Here is a 20,213-nt window from a genome sequence, read left to right as displayed (position 1 = left end):
TATGATTCTATGGTCTGTATGGCCCCTTCCAACTCTATGATTCTATGGTCTGTATGGCCCCTTCCAACTCTATGATTCTATGATTCTATGTTCCAAGGACCTGTAGCATTAGAATCACTTGAATGTCCCCCCCCCCCCCCGCCCCCAACCCCATTTCTTTCCAAGGGCACTCAGTCCAATTCCATAGTCAGGGAGAAGGTCATCAGAGAAACAGAAACCACCCTGAGATCTGGCTTCAGTTTGAATTGGCTGCCCTTTAAAAGAATATGTACCAGCCTGCATACATCAGTGCATGAAAGCAAGTGCTGAGGGCCAAGCTACAAGTGACGAATGACACTTGAACGGCAAGTGGATTGAGTGGAGGGCAAGTGAACAGGGAGAAGTACACTTGCCGTTCAAGTGTCATTCGTCACTTGTAGCTTGGCCCTGAGTCCTTCAGAGGCACAAGAAGAGCTGCTTCTTTCCTACATGGAATTCAGCTCTGTGTTAACTCTGTACTGTTGATGTATGCTGGTGGGGCAGTTCAGAAGTGGTAGCTGCTACCTCCTTAGTGTTTTTGCCGATGGGAGACCCCCTCACTGCTGAAAGGTGGCATAGCTAGGGCCCAATAGGTAAAGTGTTGCAAGATGGCCTGTCTGTCTCATAGAGGTTCAATGGGATGTTATTTACCTTGTGATGTTATTTAATCCCATGCCATGAAAAACTGCAGCTGCCCATTTCCTTACATTGAGGCTTGGATCCAGCGATGCACAAGCAGAAATATAAACACTGAGCACACTTACCCTGGTGAAAAATCTCGCACAACACCTAGCACTGTCCTCTTTATATATTGTAGTGCTGAGAAACTGGATGCCCAAGATTTTGTGCAAGCAGAAACACAAGTGGGCATATAAGAAGTCTGACTGAGCACAAGCAGCCACTGTGGTCATTTTCTTGCATTTCTACTTGCACAAGACCTCTAGACCATACCAAAAGGTTGGACTGGATCCAGCCCTAAGCCTCTATCATAGGGACAGGGTATTTTTTCCCAGGCCAGTTGGCAACCCCAAGAGGGATCAATATTAGTAGATGTGGAACTAGCAGTAAGCGGTAAGAAGTTGCATCGTTTAGCAGGTTGGAAAGGCATGGTTGTAGGGCAGGAGCATGCTCCAAATTCAGTGTGTTTAAGCAGGCTGTCAAAAAAGAAAATTCAAGCTAATGTAATGCAGGTGAGGAAGGATTTTAGCCTCTCATCCAGCCTCCCTCTCATCTGCATTGAAGACGCATGTAAGGAATGGACCTAATTTATCCTTTTGCTCCATGGACCTCCATCCGATTCCATCACCACTCCCAGGAAATGAATGTGATCTGTTGTCCTGCTCTGCATCCCCCTTTCCTCCCGCAGACTCAACACTGATATACAACTGCCTCATTTGGAAAAGCAGAGCTTATTTATTAACTCATCTTTTCTTTTTTTCTTTTTCTGTCCTCTCCCTCCTGCATGGCTTCCCTGTGTGTCTCCTCCTCATGCCTTCTTACATACTGCCATGTAAGTACCACCGGCTTCTCTACCAGCTTCTAGCAATATTGCAGCCTTTAAAAAGAAGCTAAAGCAGAGGTGTAAGGGTGGGAGGGTTTAAAAGTGCTCAAGGGACAAGTTTTGGGAGATGGGAGGCAATTTGCTGGTGTGCTAAAAAAAATCGAGAGGTCTTAGATTACCCAGATATTCTGGGCTACCAGGAAATCCTCATCTTGGGAGGGGATAAATGGTTGGAAACTGTAGATATTGAGCATTGAGCAACCAACTGGAAAAGATGCCAGAATGGTGGGAAGGAAGGTTAGAGGGAGTATATCTTTTTCATGGGTGGCCAAACTTTGTATGGGTGCTGTGGTTGTTGTGGGTTTTCCGGGCTGTATTGCCGTGGTCTCGGCATTGTAGTTCCTGACGTTTCGCCAGCAGCTGTGGCTGGCATCTTCAGAGGTGTAGCACCAAAAGACAGAGATCTCTCAGAGATCTCTGTCTTTTGGTGCTACACCTCTGAAGATGCCAGCCACAGCTGCTGGCGAAATGTCAGGAACTACAATGCCGAGACCACGGCAATACAGCCCGGAAAACCCACAACAACCATCGTTCTCCAGCCGTGAAAGCCTTCGACAATACTTTGTATGGGTATGTGGGCAGGATGCAGAACTTTTGGAGGGTCCTGTGTAAAATTCAATAGAGGGTTAGGATTGTGAGATGGGCTGGGCCTTCACTCTCTCATCACCCAAGACCTGGAAATGATGGCCACAGGCACAGACATTGTTAAAGGAGGATTAGACAGATTCACGGAGGAGAGGTCCATCAGTAGCTACGAGCTATGGTGGCTAAAGGGAACCTCCACATTCAGGGGCAGTCAACCTCTGACTATCAGTGCCAGGAAGCAGCATCTTCATGACCTGTTGGTGGCCCTTCAGAGTAACTGGTTGGCCACTGTGTGAGACAGGATGCCGGACCTACTGGACTGATCCATCCGGGTTCTTCTTCTGTTTTTATGCTCTTACCTTAAGGTTGGAATGCTCCCCAGCACAGAACTCTCTGTGATGCACATGGCATTGCTGCATGGAACTCTTCCCCATGCACCCCCTTCAATTGGACTGAACCAATTTGAGAAAGAAGCAGAGGACAAATGACATTTTTTAAAGCATGTAGTTTTAGGGAAGACTGCGGTGGAGGGGGGGGGGATCAGATGCCCTGTTGTATTGCTCTGTCAGTTCCTGTGGTTATTTCTACACAGGCTATCTGCCCCAGGTGCAATGCTGTTGGAAAGCAGCGGGTTTTTTTCCTTGCTTCCCCACAGCATTGTGGTGCAGTCTTGCACCTTCAAGGTTTCCCCAGCTTATCTCCCATCTTTTTAAAACTTATTTTTCTGCAAAGTTTTGTGAATGATTGTAGTAAAGCCTGGATGGCTGCTGTGTGAATGGGAAAGTTCAGATTTCCCTATCCATATGGCAGCTATTTTTCCTGACACTACCCCTGTGGCAGCCATTTTCTCCTCCCGCCAAAGGGTGTGTGTGTCTTTTTTTGCTTTTTTAAAAATGGGGACAATTGAATATTGATATATCGATAAAAGGGGGGAAGCAGTTCTACAAGGGCTACAGACTTTTTAAAAATGAAAGCTCAGAATGCAGAGAACCCGTTACAGATATTACTATTACATTTAGGGTTGCCAGTTCCCCTTACCCTCCCGATACCTTTTTTCTTTCTTTTGTCTGTCTTTCATTTCTTTCCTGTTTGGGGCCCAAATCTGCCCAGTGTGAAACACGAGGGCCTGCATGATGACGTCACTGCTTGGAGTGACGTTACCATGCTGTCCTGGGAGCGTGCCCAAGAGGCCTGTTCACCTACCTTTCCCCCTGCTAACCAGGTGAGTGATGGCAGGATGTGTGTGTGGAGCAGGGAATTCCCCACCCCACCGGGGGACCTGGCAGCCCTAATTACATCATAGCAATATACCAGTTTTCAGTTGCCATTTTTTTTTAATTGAAAAGGCCCCAGTGGCCTAACGGATGGGGGATGTCATCCACTACAAGACTGGGGCAGGGAAACTCTGGGGGAACCTGCCGCGTTGAAGCCCTGTTGCCTCTGCACTGTATCAATAGCTGTAGCAGAGCAACAGAGAAAATATACAAGCCTCGTGGGAACTACCTCTATCCTCATATTCAGTAGTACACCAACATGTGAGAATTGCTACATGCTTGTGAAATAGACTGTTTCTGTGGAGGCACATAACAAAAGTTCAGAAGGAGGGTTCGTTCGGCAGGTTTAAGAAAAACCGAGGGAAATTCGTGCTAAGGCTTCCAAGGGCTTCACGTCAAACTTGTTTTGTGGTGCAGAATGTTACAGGGCTAAGTGACAGAGTGGTATTTCCTTTTTAAACCCTCGGATTGCTCAGATATTCTCAAAGATGGGTAAATGAATGGTTTTTTTAAAAAAAATGGGTGACCAGCCTTGTTGAAAGAAGAGGAAGACAAATGCCTATAGTGCAGCTGTAAAGTGAAAATTTATTGATGGAATACTAAGAAGCCCCTACACGCCTCGCCGTAGCTTCGTCAAGGGATTCCTAAATGTGCCTATCTACAGCGCTTTTCTCACAGCTGTGGAACTCACAGCCTTGTGATACGTCACCAGTGACCTCTCCCTAAAATGGATCTAAATTCTTTTATAGATGAGATGGGAAGCAATAACGGATCATAGCACAAGGGTGGGTCTGGGGTATGTGTGGGTATGTGAGCAATGTGTTCCATATATTTTTAAGTTTTGCTCCCTAGTCATAGAGGTCTAAAGACCTGCACCCTTTCCAAAGTAGATTTGATACATGAGGCCAAGCTTGATGCTTTCTGCCTATGCAAGTTCCCCAGACCCCCCTATTATTGGAGCTCTTCAGACATTACAATGACAAATACCAGGAGCCTGCCAATGGTACATATTGAGATTGCACACGACCTGCGATTCTCTCAATAGATGCAGTTGCCATATTGTCTGAAAGGCAGCCCTTCCCAATCCTAAGCATTTGGGGGAGAAAGATTCTGCCCACTCCCTTTGCTTGCTGTAAGATTTTTCTTTACAGGGAGCTTTGCAAGCAGCGGGACAATGTCCCCAAATGCAATTTGCCATCTGAAAGCGATCCAGTCCATTCTGCCACCTTCATTCTCCTGCATATGAGAACCTTTAGCCTCTCTTTTGCCCCCTTGCCAAGCTTTAAGAAACCTCAAGGAACTCAAGTTGAAAAACCTCCCAGCTGAAAGCTGCAATCAAACGTCCTCAAGCGACATAATACGCTTACAAGCAATTAGAAATAAAACCACGGTAAATAGCAGAACCGAGCAGTGATAAAGGCATTTGGATACAAACACAGACATATGCACACACTCACTCCTGAGATGAAGAGCCCCAGCAAAGCCGGGCTCTCTGCTTCCTTCTCCTCCTCCCGAAACTCCACGACAGCTTTGCCTGCTGTTGGGCTGCCTTTCTTGTTCTCTGCGGAGAGCCTTTCCATCTTTCATCTTCAAGGCATTAAGCCATTTTAATGATGCTATCAGCGTTCCGGAAAAGCAGTTGTCTTAATACTGTCTGTGAGACTCACAACAATGATCATCAAGCCAATTTATTAGCAAACACAGGACTGCGGTAAACTTTTAGATGGCGCAAACGAACAATTAGGAAACAGTGTCGTTATCAAAGACAAGCTCAGCCTTCAGCCCCCATCCCAAGCATGGAGGGGAGTCAAGCACATGGGGAAGCCTTTGGACGCGTGCACGCACGCAGCGCCTGTGGGGGGGGGGGGGTTAAGACTCTTTCTCACTTAAAATTATAAACTTGGAAAAAAGACTGCAGACTCAATTGAATACTATAGCAAAGTCATAAATGCACGAATGTATGAATATGGTGAACATTTAAAACACTGAAAAAACCCCATATTCTTAATATCCAAATTATATTTAGATGTCGCCCATTTAATGAAGGGAGACCAAGGTTTGGATCCTACCATCATTTCTGCTGTGGAAAAGGGCAGAAAAGGCCCCCTTTCCCAAAGAGTCTATGCTGGGGTGAGGGACCTACATAATCAAAAGCCATGTAGAATGTGTGCTAACATAGAGACCAGTTGGTAAGAAAAACTGGTAAGCTCCAACTCCAAAGGTGTTATAAAGTTTTCTGTTGGGTTTTATTTGCCATCTCCTCCCATGTGTGATGGTGAAGACTGCCTTCAAGTCAGAGTTGACTTATGGCGACCCCTGGTGGGGTTTTCAAGGAAAGAGACTAACAGAGGTGGTTTGCCATTGCCTGCCTCTGCAACCCCTGTCTTCTTTGGAGGTCTCCCATCCAATTACTAACCAAGGTCAACCCTGCTTAGCTTCTGAGATATGACAAGATCAGACTCACCTGGGCTATCCAGGTCAGGGGCTTTTCCCATGTAGGTATTCTCTAAAGAATGATGGTATGCGAGTGTGTGTTTTGGAGGACGGGGGTGGTAATTGATTGCACCATTTGGAATCTTGACCACAGGTAGTAGATTCCACACTTATTCATGAAGATCTTTCTGCACAAGAGTGCTGAGGAATCCATGCCATATGGGATTACTGCCTCTTCTGATTGATCCAAACATATTTTTGGATCTGTGATTTCGGATTTCTTTTCTTAGACTTTTCGTTTTATTCCAGTTTCATGTATGTGAAGCAGCCTTTGACGTCCACCATATTGATTCACTCCCCAGTAGATCAGTTATTTTCTAAAACTACAATTTTTTGCAGTAGTTCTTTCTATAGGATCAGAGAGGCAGATAAGTTTTTAAAAAAAAATAATTAAAAAACAGGCCTTTTAATGATTCTGAGTGATTGTGTGATGATCTGAGCAACTGCGATCAGCGTTGCAGTCACATCAGTGTCATAGCAGTTGATTAGCCATTTAGTAACCTTTCTGAAACCGCTTGTGGATGGAGCAACCAGAAGGCCACCTGGAGAAAACTTAGGAGGAAGCGTGAGACAAGTTGCTGAAAAACTGCCTACAATGGCTCCTGCTCAGGTGTCCCAAGTAGGCCAGAAAGCATAGCCGAACCTTCCTTGTGCCTTATTGATAACATGTTCTTTAATTTTGTAGAAGAAACAACTGCACTCCAGACAACTTGGAAAGGTCAGTAAAAAGAAACATACAAACCCTGCTAATTGCTTCCCAGTTCTGGCCTTGAACCTCGCCCCACTTTCTGCATCTCTTTTCCCTCCCCCTGCAACTAAGCTAACAACGGAGAATTAGTAGCAACTGATGGTCAGCTTCTTTTTTCAGCTTCTTTGTCGCACCCCTTGCCTCTGTGTTGCCGGATCCCTGAAGGTCTCCCTGTGCCTGCTGTGAAAAGTCTGCTTTTGGTAGCGAGATGCTGCCTTTAGTCGGCCATCTTTATCACAGAACAATGCGGCTATTTCTCATCTACTGCAGTCTAATGTCTTGTAGTGATCTTGACACAGCTTTCACTTTCATTCGCTGTGGACCCCCCTTTGCTTTGCCACTTTTCCTCCAAACCTGTCTTTATCTTTCTTTATTTGTATGAGAAAGTTCAAGTTTCAGATCTGCCTTTGTTTGGAAGCTCAGGCTTGCTTTACATGTACAGGGCCCTTGTGCAGTGGTTTCCACATCATGTGACTGTCTTTATGGGTGAATGGGCCTTTATTATAGACTAGAAGCAGAACCCGTTGTGCAAATAAATACAATGGGCTCTAGAAAGCTGGGGCTGGGGAGGGCTGGTGGGGGTGGGGGTGGGAAGGGCTGGCAGGTGGGGGCAAGGGGGGGCCTGGGGAGAGGTGAGAAGCAGGAGGGGTCTGGGGAGGGATGGCAAGTAGGGAGGCAATGGGGGTTTGGGGAGGGTGGAGAGGCAGGAGGGGTCTGGGGAGGGATGGCAGATAGGGAGGCAATGGGAGTTTGGGGAGAGTGGAGAGGCAGGAGGGGTGTGGGGAAGATTGGCAGGTAGAGGGGCAAGGGAGTCTTGGGAGGGCTGAGAGGCAGGAGGGGTCTGGGGAGGGATGGCAGGTGGGGGCAAAGGGTGTATGGGGATGGCTGGCAGGTGGGATGTGGAGCCAGGGAGAGTGGGCAGGCGGGCCCACTCTTCCTGCCGCATCCCCAGCTCCAGCGGGACTCCCATGATGTCAGGTGCATCACTCTCACCCCATCGCCCCTGCTCCATGGAGAGCGGCGCGCCATGGCTCCAGCGGGCCTCGCAGGGCGGCGGCCACATCGCTCTCACCCCCTTGCCCCGGTTCCATGGAGAGCAGCGCGCCTGGCTCCAGCAGGGCTGATGTGGCAGTGAGTGCTTCGCCCTTGCCCCGTCACCCCGTCTCTGCAGAAAGCGACGCAGCTCGGCTCCGGCGGGGGTCAGAGGGTGGCGGGCCATCGACACTTCTCCTCCGCCGCAGCTCCCCCAGATCTTGCAGGCGCACCACCCTTCCTGCATCACCACCAGCCACCCGCCACCACCCTCCTCCTCCTCCAACTGGGCTATGAAGCCCGGCAGCAGCAAGCCAGGCCTACTTGCCCGGCCCTCCACCGCTAACGGTGCCCTCCGGAAGTGGCATTCCACGGCACCCTTTTATCCTGGTGTGCCCGCGCAGGTGCACCAGCATAAATGTGCATTGTCAGAAAGACGCTAAGGGAATTGTATATAGTAGGATTTTGTGCCAACTTTCAGTTCCTTGCATCCTTTCAAATGTGATGCTTTTCAACAGAACAAGTTTGCACAATCAACTGCCAGACATAAAGTTGACAGTCATAATGAGTGAAGCTGCACAAGTTGTACTTATTTACATACTTATTTTATAGCCCACCTTCTTACTGAGTCTCAGGACAGATTACACAGCATAAGACAGTGCAATCCAATAGCATGAGACATGTCATCAACCATGCAATAGGAATAGGATTACAAATATGAATTGGGGCAAAGGAGGGATTCTTTTCCTCCAGTGGGGGCAGGGGATCCCCCACTCCCACCTTCCACACACACCCACCACTACTTATCTGGCCGGCAGGGGGAAAATTGGGGAATGAGTCTCCCAGGCACACTCCTGGGGCCGTGCAATGACGTCACTGACATCATCGCTCCTCCCCAAGAGCGCTCCCGTGTTTTGCAGCAGGCTGATTTGGGCCCCAAACAGAAGCATGCGCACATGAAGCATGCACACACTCCCCAGCCTTGCGCAATGACATCACTTCCCGAAAAGGAGAGTTCCCAAACACTGGGAAGGTAAGTGCTCCCCCCTCCCCCTCCTGCGAGGAGGGTAAGGGGACCTGGCAACCCTAGTGCAAAGATTATCAGATATGATGTGTCAAACAGTGCAGAAAATGAAATTACAAAAGTAGAAAATAAGGTAGTAAAATCATACATACATACCTGTCCTAGCAAGTGGCAGCCCAATTGCTGATTAATCACGGGGTGTTCGTGTGATGCTCATGGACTCCAGTTCCAAACTGGAGTTAGAACAAACTCATAGGCTACATGGACCAAATCATGATGTGCATAAGACAGGCCTATCCTATGACCAATGCGCCTGTGTCTCTCCCACACAAAACAGAGTGACGGGGCAGAGAAGAAGCCGTGTTAGTCTATTATGGCAAATTTAAAAGTGGAGACCAGTAGCTCTTTAATGACCAACAAAAATTAATTCCAGCCTAAGCTTTCATAAGTGTGAGTTTACTTCATGTGATGCATGGAACATTCACCCATAATAACAGTGATGCTTATACTTAAAGATACCAGGAATGGAGAAGGCATAGTGGGTGGAGAAACCTTACAAAGAGTGCCTGGTATAAAACAAGAAACGATCAATTAATAATCAGTCTATTCAGAGTGAGTAAAGACCACTCCCAACTGTTGATAGATAGGCTGGGTAGGATTAGATAAAATGTAATTAAGGAAAATATCATTTTTTATTTTTTATTTTATTTATGTTATTTATAGTCTGCCTTTCTCACTGAGAGCAAGGCAGATTACACAGTGTGAGTCAGTACAGTCAATATCAAAGGCAATTTAATAAAGATGTAATAGGTATATATATATGCAAATGGTTAAAGATTTAAAAATCAGCAGAAATCCAATATAGAGCTGAGGAAATGCTGAAATGGAGCTCAAGCAATTCTAAGACTGACAGATTAAACGACAACAGTAACTACTCAGTAGACTCATACTTACAGCAAAAGTAATGAAGTCTGTGGTCCCTCAATATTTACAGCAATACTAGTAAAGTCTGTGGTCCCTCCTTATCCCTTTACTGACAGATCTCTTGAGACTATGTGAGATATGATAAGCAAGACTTAGTAGAGTAGTAGAACAACTATGTAAAGGTGCAACTGAACTAATCAACATCTGTAAAGAGTGGGCTTTGCTGAGACATTAGTGACTGTCGTGTGTGAGAAAGCTACATATATCCATCCAAAGGTGTATGCAGGGGAAATACATAATTCAAGGGTGCTAAGCCTGCATGATTCATGGAAAGGGGTGAGGGACAATCCCCCCCCCCAGGTTCATTGATCTTTCCTCTGTAGTCAAAAGGTGATGCTCTCAAAGCACAATCGACACATCAATTCACTCCCCTGTTATCATTATACAAACATAACTGATGCTATCAGTTCAAACCAATAAGCCAGTTTCTTACTTTGATTTTATAGAAAGGATTTGATTTTTGACAAGGATGAGTTTAATTTGTTTTAAACTATGCTTCTGCTTTGGAAAGATAGATCTAAAAGGGTGGAGGGGGTGGGAATCTCTCTGCAGCAGGTGCTTGGCCACTGGCTTAATTTAGGCAAAACCCCAAAATATAGAACTGCATTTACCCAAAAGGAAGATAACCCAGAATATAAGAGGGACCCCCCCCTCCAAAGAAGTGTTATACTCAACAAAAAGTGGCTATAACTGTAATTTGTATGTGAATTTAATAACCAGCTCTTTTTTGGATGGCATACCTGGGGGGAAATCTTGTCTTGCACTTGAGTAAATACTGTATCATGTTGCGGTTGTGGTTGTGGTTGTGGTTGTGGTTGTGGTTGTTGTTGTTGTTGTTTGACATTTCATCTGTGGCCAAACAATGCAATAATTGAATCTATGAGAACATCAACGCTCATGTTTTTCTGGAGAGGAAGGTTGTACGTTCATACCATTAGAACCCTATTTGTGATCATGATAGTTCCTCATGCCTCAAGGGACTTCCTCCAACAGGAAGTTTGTGGAACGTGTATATCTAGGCATTCACTTACAGCTCAATTGTATGCATATTTGTTTGAAAGTAAACCCTGGCCATTTCCACAGAGATCCCTCCCAAACCGTGCTCTCATCCAGTTACAGAAATCTTAGTGAATTGTGGGTTTTAGAGGATTAATTCATATTTGCAAAAATGTGCATATACAAATAACTGCTCTGAACAAAAGGAGCATGTTCTCTGGACTGTATTACTTGGTAGTTGCCAGACTGATTCTCTTATTTGTTCCCAGAATTTCTCTTTGTGCTGCATTTCAATCATCTTTGATTCCAGTTCAGGGGAATTTTTAACAATTAATTCTTGGACTGAATCACATACTGTTTGCCACAACATTACTTTAAATCCTTTCCATCTTTCCACCCACTTTACACTACTGGTGCACAGGTGCATTGATAAAACACTCCCAAAAAAGCAACTTGTCAGAAGACTTCCATATGGACCTCCACAAAAAGCAAGGGTGCCACTAGCCCCCTAGCAATAACAACAACAAAAACTTGACTCTGTTTGCCAACCGGCTCACTGCCATGGGTGCACTCAGAGCAGGGTGTGAGCTGAAGATCTTAACAGGCAAGCAGGACAATATGGGTGGAGGTAGTCCTTCAGGTTAAACGTCACGCTAAAAACCACAGCAGCGCTGGCAGTTGCATCAAGGTTGCAAATTTTAATAATGAGAATGTGGGCATCAGTAATATAAAGAGCTGCCAATGAATGAAAGGAGCTGAAATCTGTAGTAAACCGCACGTGCAAAGAGAATTAGAAAAAAAAAAGAACTTGCTGACAGCCCATGCCCCTTTGGGAAATCACCATAGGAACTGAGTTTTACTATTGTGGGGAGCCACCAGCCATAGTTGGCATGCCTCTGTCGTCCAAACCTGGCACCTGGATAGTAAACTCAAAAGGGTATTCCAGGCCACTCAATTCTCAGATGATTTGTCTTTGTTCTCAGTTGCTCTCGCTGGATAATTGATGCTTAATAGCCTTTTCTCTCTGGGATACCACAGGGCCTGTTTATTGGCCACTCTGGATTGTCACGTGTCTCCTTAATGAGCTCCAAGGAATGAATGTTGGAGAGAAGCCAGAGCAAAGGCCATGCCGGCGCACTCCAGCTCCTTTGTCGACTCAGCTGCCATTGATGGCAGCCTTGGCAGTGAGAGCTCCAATATCTTCTTCCATGCAGCTCCGTGTTTGGCTCCCTCCAAAGCTCGTTACAAAATTTCAAAGCATCCAACTTAGCTTTCAAGAATCTGGTGGTTTCCGCTTTTTTGGGTTGCCAGTCCAGCTCTGTTATGATAAACTCAGCTGATCTAACAGAGCTGGAAAATATTTCTTTTAATTAACAGTCCAGGTTGTGTGGGAGGTGGGGGAGAAGTTATAAAATAGGAACTTGTATGAGTCCAGGAATGTTTTAGAAGGAACCGTGATGGTTGCAACCTTCCCTGGGAGACAAAGGACGCAACACAAGCTCTGTTTTATTTGCCAGATATCTTGAATTTTTGCAGAAAAGTTGGGCGCTTTTGTAAACCAACCGCTGCTTTTATTTCGGACTGAGGTTTGCCACTATGTATACATTCAGAAACTACAAACAAATTCCAGTGTACAAGAACTACAAGGTTCCACAATCTCTTAAGAAACTTTTTGTATATTGCATAAGCAATGCATGGATTGTTGAACTTTACCAGTTGGACTTATATGTATATGGTTGAACTTTACCAGTTGGATTGGTTTGTACATTGACTGTTTATTTGTATTGTTTATTGTATGCACAATATCAGCACTTTGCACTTTTAAAATACTTAAAAATATACAAAAAGTTTCTTAAGAGATTGTGGAACCCTGTAGTTCCTGTACACCGGAATTTGTTTGTAGTTTCTGGATTTTGTTTCCTGTGGTGCCCATCTTTTGTTAGGCTTGTACTATGTATACACTCAACAGACAGCCACAATATATGCCTTTATATGATGCACGAGTCTGCAGACACTTGCAAAATGATCCCCAAAGAGCTACAGAACTGGGTTAGGCAGAGGCTCTAGTTCATGCAGAAGGTCCCAGGATAAATCCCTGGTCATCCTCTGATTAAGGAATCAGATATTCTCTGCTGGTGTTCCTGGAAGGATTCTGCAAGTTTGAGTAGACAATACTAGGTTAGATAAACCAAAGGCATAACTCAGTGTAGGGCAGCCATCATTCTAAGGATCTCATTTGTTGACCGACAAATGTTCAACAATGACAATATTCTCAGTTTTGAGAGGGTGCATGGTAGATAGTGATGTAGCCAATCATATGAGTGCTATCCAATAGAACTGAGCTGCAGTTGCATGGGTTACGACTTATTATTATGGAATTGATTTAGCAGGCTTTTTTCCCGACTTGGGTATCTCTATCCATAGAGTGATTCTTGAGTGGGCTGCCCTTTGGCTGCTTCTTCAAAACCTGGCCAACGTCCCCAGAAGTATTTTGAGTTACTCAAAAGATTCAACACTCTAGTTTTTCATAACCGACTCTTTTGTAGATTTTTTCTACTAGGGATGTGGTTGGGATACCATGGCAATTCTGAATATGGGGACCGTGAAGATGCACAGATATACTTCACTTTTTCTTTGGATCAAGGATTATGTTTTCATTTCATTTGCAGGCCTGTCGCTGTTACACCGGAGAGTGTAGTCCCCTGTAGTAACTGAAATTGCCTCAGCTAGGGAGCCACCCAGGTCCAGTTTGCTTCGTTCTTGATTCCCTCCGCTGACATGGTGACTTCTGTCTTCCCGCAGGACCCGGAGCAGTGCATGATGGGAATAATGGCGGATCCAGAAGAGCTGGCTGTGTTTGGCTGCTTTCCTTCCTTCTGTTTCTCCTGCTGCCCCAGTTTTGACCCTGCCAACTATGGTGAAAGGAAGAAGAATGAAAGAAAGAAAAAGAAGAATATTAAAATTTTAAAAAATAATCATAATAGTGAAGAGAATATATTACAAGGAAATCTAGGAGGGAAATAAAGGGAGTTTGAAAACACAAGAAGAGTCTGAATTGTCCTGCTGATGTTTGAACACGACTGAGTGTTTTGTTTTCTTTCTTTCTCAGTTTTTTTCCTCCCAATTTTTTTCCTGCCATGGACAAGTATGCAGCTGTTGGGGACTAACCAGTGCATTTGGCTGAGTGACCATTGCTTTCCGTCCTCACCCTGCCAAGGCAGCCAGCTCTTTGGTCTTTCTGTCTCTCTTTCTCTCTGTCTCTGTCTCTGTCCGGTTCTCCTATACGGAGGATTGCAAGGTCGGCTGCCCCACGTGCAACACTTCATGGCTTTTAATTTTTGTTCTCAATTTACCCTCCTCTTCACAGACTGCGCTGTCATTTGTTTGGTTGCAAACTACCACAGAAACAACTACAGACAACAACCGATTCAACACAACGACCACAAGCAACCACGAGGAACAACAACACATGCACACACGATTGTTAAGACATTGATTCATTGTACTACATGGATATCATGGATAATAAGGGATTCTGATTCATTATTAATTTTATTAATTATATTTTCTGATATGAGCCTAGAACTTGTTAGTTCATAAAAAAAAAAGAAAAAGAACAAAAACAAACGAAAATGGGGGGGGGGAGTTTATTAAGCATTAAAAACAAATCAAAATAGCGGGCTACTTAAACTAGGTTTACAAGAGGTAGGAGGTCAACTTGTCTCTGGTTGTCTGCGTGATCCGTCTGGATGAGAGCTGACAAATCCAGCGGGGAAAAAAGATGAAGAAAAGATGAACGAGCACTGCCTCCGCCAGCATTCTCGAGTTTTCATTCATTACTCTGGTGTTCAAAGTCGAGAAGGTTTTTTGCTGTCTTCATACCGTTTGGAAGTACAAAAGGTTGATGCTCACTGTATGTTGAGTTAGATGGGTATGCTTATTCTTTTTATGAGCTTATATATATAAATATATATATACAGTATATATATAAATATACATATATATATATTATAATAATTATTTTTTTTGTTAGCATTCTAGCACATAATTTCTCAGCCAGGTCCTTTTCTGACATTACTGCATGCTGTATATGGAGATAGCTGTGTATTGGTCTTTTCAGACACAAGGATAGAGTTTTATTGGTAATTGTGTAATTAATTAATTCCTGCCTCCTCTTTTTTTTTTTTTTGCCTTTCCGTGGGTTATTTACATGTTGAAGACATTTATAAAAAAAAGAGAAAAGAAAAGAAAGAATGAAAAAAAATCTGCAGCCTCTCATTCTAAAATTTGGATTGATATGAGGGGGGGAATTAATGTTAATCAATACATTTTCTTCATTTTTCCCTGCCCTACACACACTTTCAGATAGGGATACAAGGACACAAAATAAAATAAAAAGTTTCAAATAATCAAACGTCTTTTTTTAAAAAACGGGGGAAATTATTTTCTGTGGCTATGAGAGAAATCTACTTGCTTAAATTTCCCCCCTCAAATTTCATTTTCAGTGGACAGAGCTGGAAGAATATACTTTAATGTGGAGGTTTGGCCAGTAGACAAACACCTCTTTTGTCTTTGGTTGGTTTGGAGGTCAAAACTGGGAGGATGTCTCTTATTTCACATTAACAACAAAAAAGTGTATGTTTCATGTTGCTCTTCAGGTTGGTTGTGAATACCTCATTCTTGAATTGGCTGTCTGGGTGGATGTGCTCACACACACACAAATACAGTTATTGCACTCAGTTCGACTTCAATAAAAAATTGATCTTTGATTCAGTAGGAGAAATCTGGTTTGGGGAATCAAACTGGCAAGCCAGTCCCATGGAAGAGTAAGCGGTGTAAACTAAGCAGAGTCATCCCTTTCTAAATCAATAAACTTTAATGGGATTAGCAGGATGTAACTCTGTTTAGGATGGTACTGTTTCTATACCATGCTATTACTTTAGGGTAATTAACTGCCTCTTAGGATGCATGACTCTTACCAATGCTTTGCAGTTGGGTGTATTGAATTCAATGGTGGAAGAGAAATGTGTTTAAAATTATGCAGTGTGGGAAGGGAGAAACTTCCAGAAATCCACCACTCTCTGGAGGTATCATAAACAATATCAGAATGTCTTCAAAACTGACACACCCAGCAAAATCTGTTTCCCCCCCACCCACCCAAGGACCAGCATGTAACGAGTAATCCCACGAGTAATTTTTATCATACTAACAAACCAACTGCAGTTTCCTGCTTTCTTGCCTCCATATATGGTGAACCATTAAATAAACCATTAAAACATTTACTCCAGCTACTTGCATGGGATTGCAAAAACAAGTTGTGTGAAAGGCTGCCCCATATCTGGCAGGGTACTATACATGGCTGATGGACTGTAATCTGTAAGTCACAAGTCGTAGGACTCCATGGAGGAATGGCTGTAGTTCACTTGTTAAGAGAAGTGGTTAAAATGGGAGCAGCATGTCCTTCAAAGCAAGGCTGTAAAAGCATGTAAGATGCAGAGCTGCAAGTAATGAGATCTGGGAAAGACATAAAGGTTGCAGTTGGGATTTTTTTTTTACAGTCACTTCTTTGTCACTTTATAGATGTTTCAATGGTGAGCGCTGGAAGGGACTGTTAACCTCCTTGTCTGATCTTCTTCTCAATTGCAGGTCATAGACTTTTGATTGGTGTGATGCTTTGGCATTCCCTCTAGCTAGGATTGGTGAGCAATAGCAAAGATGCAAAGGTCATGAGCCAATCCATGTTCAGTACACATCGGGGGGAGGGTGGAAAAGCTTGCTGGACGATTGCCTTTGCTGTGCTGTTCCATTTCTGTCATTTAACATCCTACAAAGGCGCACGTGAAATAACAGAGCCACAAAAAACACAAAATGAAAAAAATGACCTAGTCCATGTTGACAATATATGATTTGTTTAGAGGGCAAGCGTGAGACAGTCTATCATCACAAAGGGGCAGCATCCAATATATTGTTTAGGCGAAGTCACTGAAGGCTATCATTTAATGAGTTCCCTCATCTGTGACCTAAATCCATGTGGTTTGCTAGAGAGAAGCAGTGAACTAGATTATGGGATGGAACCAAGTCCTGATGTATGGTGGCGGAGAGTGCCATTAAGTCATAGCAGACATGTGGTAACCCCCGATGAGGTTTTCAGGGAAAGAGACTGACAGGTGGTTTGCCATTGCCTGCATCTGCAACCCTAACCTTCATCGAAGGTCTCCCATCCAATTACTAACCAAGGCTGACCCTTTTTAGCTTCTGAGATGTAAAGGAATTGGTCTTGTCTGGGCTATCCAGGTTAGGGTATCTTGTGCTATAACCTGATGTTAAATAATGCAGGGGAGGTGATGGAGAATCTGCTAGACATACAATCCCCCTGCGAGTTTAAACTTATAGACTGGTTATATGGCCCCCATGGTTAACCTTAGAGAGGATGAATGGTCTATAGCATAGATCAAGACAGTGACTAATGACAGACCAGTTAACACAAGAAGACTGGTACGTTTGTGAATTTTTCCCCAGTGCACTGAAATGTCTGTACTTTTTATTTTTTTAATATATATTTTTTATTTTCTAAACAATAAAAAGGATACAAAACCAAAAAGGAACAGGAATACCAATTACACTAAAGAAAAATTAAGGTACCCATTGCAAAGATTGTCTAGAGTACAATAACCATATATCATTTAAATATCATGTGCGGGTTTATTACAACCATTCTCAGAAATGTTTCTCTCTTTTACTATATCTTGTTATTAAATCAAATATTAATGATATAGTATTGTATTTTAAAGTATTTAACAATAATCGTTCTATTGTCTTACCTCGAAATTAATTATATAAGACATATTATCATCACGTCCAGCAGGTTCTCAGGTAAGTCAGTAGTGAGAAAGAGGTCAATAACATTGGTGACGGAAGAGGAGCTTATAAGAATTCTTTTCTTTGTACATATCTGAATATGACATCATTTTATTTGTTCGTTTGATTTTTATATCATCTCTCCTTCAAATGAGACCTGAAGCGGGCCTCATTTTACAACAATTAAAAACAATTTAACAAAAACAACAATAAATATCACATGCTAAAACTAGAAATGGGCATGAACTGAAATATAAACCAAAGTTCGTCATAAAGTGGGCTGGTTCATGGTTTGCGAACCAGCGGTTCATCAGAGCCCATTTCTGATGAACCGCCACAAACTTTAAGCTGGTTCATTTGGTTCGTTTTTCAGTTTGTCACTGCAGAAAGCCTAGAGTCGATCAATCAGTTTCATAGGCAATGGCAGGAGGGGCTTTCTGCAGATCTTCTTCTGCCCCAGAAGTGATGTTTTCATGAACCGGTTTGCGAACTGGGGAACGTTCGTGGTTCATGAAATGTGGCGAACCGTGAACCATATGGCTCGGTATTTTCCCACTTCATGCCCATCTCTAGTTAAAACTAAAAGCATAACACTGCAATTAGGTGATCCCAGAATACAGCCAGTAGTTCTATAGTTCAAAGAGCTGCTCTTGGTACAAGTGACTTGGGAGGAGATGTCTGTGATGTATGTCCGATCTAGGAAATGTTAAAGTAAGATTAAAATATTTTTCTGGTGTGTTAGTAATACTTTTGTGTTTTATCACAAACCCTCTCCCAACTGTTGCCTCATTCTCCCCCAGTTCAGCCCCCAGATATGTGGTCCCTCAAATCCATTCTACACATGCAAACACAAATATGCTTTCATGAGCACCAACTGCAAAGTAATCAAAGTTTGTTCTTTGGCCCCAAGCAGTTTAAAAGAATGGAATGCCATTGCCCCAGGATGTTGCATCAACCAGGAGTTAAATTGGCTTTTAGAAGCGTATTTGACAGATCTATAGGAGAGCCACATCAATCTGACAACTTAAAGAAAAAAGGTACCTCGCAGTTCAGAGGCACTGCACCACAGATGGCCCAGATGACGGGGGTAACTCTACTCTACTTTTAAGCCTCAGAGGCAACTGGCTGATGATTATTGGATACTGAACTATGGACTAAGCTAGTATTTCTCCAAGTGGCATCTCCCTCTATTGTTGTGCCCAAGACCAGTAGGTGGACGATGGCTGCAAGAAAAGTGCTGCGGTAACCGTGGGGTCTCGAAGCACCTCCGCAACAGAATTCTTTTTATGTTTGAGTCCCTGGTCCCTGCCTGGGAGAGCCATTGCAAAATGTTGATCCTCTCTTTATTCTGTTTCCACAGGGCTCATGTTCAAGTTAAGACACAAGTGTAGCCTGTTTTTGATAAGGCAACTGTGTGGATGCTGTTTTGATTTTGCCGTCGGTGCTAAGAGGGAAGCAGAGTTCAGTCGCTCAGGGCTCACTTCAATTTAATGCCTTTTCCTCCAGCCCTTTCTCCAAAGAGCTCAGAGCAGCTCCCACGTTTCTTTCCTCCTCTGCTTTATCCCCACAACATCCCTAGGTGAGGCTAGGAGGGGATGACTAGTCCAGGATCACAACATGTTTCCTAGCTGGGTTTCCCCAGTCCAAGCCCAGGTAATAGGTAGAGAGAGAGCTGCTTTATCACAAGTGTACACCCTATTAACAACTGCACTAACTTAGAGAGTAGCTCCCCCACTTATGCCCTTCAGGACAGTGCAGCTCTAGGAAGTTAATTTAACTTCATTAAATTATATCCCACCTTCCTCCCCAAAGCAGCTTATATCATTGTCTCCATTTTACCCTCACAACAACAACCCTGTGAGGTAGGTTAGGCTGAGAGTGCGTGACTGCTTCAAGGTCACCCAGCCAGCTTCCATGGCAGAGGGGGGATTTGAACCTGGGTCTCCCAGATCCTAGTCCAGCACTCTGACCACCAATATTACACTGGCTATCCTACTAGGGTTGCCATCTCCAGGTTTGGAAATTCCTGGAGATTTGGGGGTGGTGCTTGAGGAGGGAGGGGCTTCCAGAGAGGAAGGACTTGGAGTTAGGTAACCCTATCTTTTACACAGTTACTGGGCTTACACATGGCTATATATGAATGGGATTGCAATTCTGTTGCTTTTAACAGGTGCCCGTGTGCATGTGACATGAAAGGCAGAGAAAGAGAGTCAGAGTCTTGGTTAGTATGGAAGAATGCATTGCGCACATTGAAGCTTGAGTCTGTTGCCAAGTGAGGCAGACCACGACAGAAGTTGTAGGAATTGTGCTAGGGGCTGGACAGTGGAGGGGTCCCTAGATCACTGTTTATCTATGCTAATCTTTAAGTGAGCAGATGGGGGGAAAGGACCGGTCATAATTATGTGAAGGAAGGAGTTTGGGCAGTTTTCTCCAGTCATGTGGGAGGGGGCATTATACCTGTTACAAGTCATAGCTGACTTATGGCAGTCCCTGGCTGGGTTTTCATGGCAAGAGACTAACAGAGGTGGTTTGCCATTGCCTGCCTCTGCAGCCCTGGTCTTTGCTGGAGATCTCCCATCCAATTACTAACCAAGGCCAACCCTGCTTAGCTTGTGAGATCTGATGAGATCAGGCTCACCT

The 20,213-nt window shown here is 44.1% G+C and overlaps 1 protein-coding gene across 3 annotated transcripts in view; it reads left to right on the top strand.

Annotated features, from left to right (window-relative positions):
- The window catches only part of LOC129342146 (protein CEPU-1-like), a 1,103,651-nt gene extending 1,088,350 nt beyond the window's left edge, over positions 1–15,301 (top strand). Inside the window, exons 9-10 of one of the 3 annotated variants that reach the window (XM_054997747.1) lie at positions 6,620–6,649; positions 13,518–15,301. In XM_054997747.1, coding sequence (XP_054853722.1) covers positions 6,620–6,649; positions 13,518–13,618 — 131 coding nt within the window. In that variant the 3' untranslated portion in view covers positions 13,619–15,301. Of the gene's footprint in view, positions 1–6,616; positions 6,650–13,517 lie in introns of all 3 variants that reach the window. The other 2 variants (XM_054997746.1, XM_054997748.1) reach the window with 2 other exon arrangements.
- Positions 15,302–20,213: the final 4,912 nt, after the last annotated feature.

The sequence above is a fragment of the Eublepharis macularius genome, chromosome 14 (genome assembly GCF_028583425.1).
Source record: "Eublepharis macularius isolate TG4126 chromosome 14, MPM_Emac_v1.0, whole genome shotgun sequence".
Lineage (NCBI taxonomy): Eukaryota > Metazoa > Chordata > Lepidosauria > Squamata > Eublepharidae > Eublepharis > Eublepharis macularius.
This window is presented reverse-complemented; position numbering and strand designations above follow the sequence as displayed.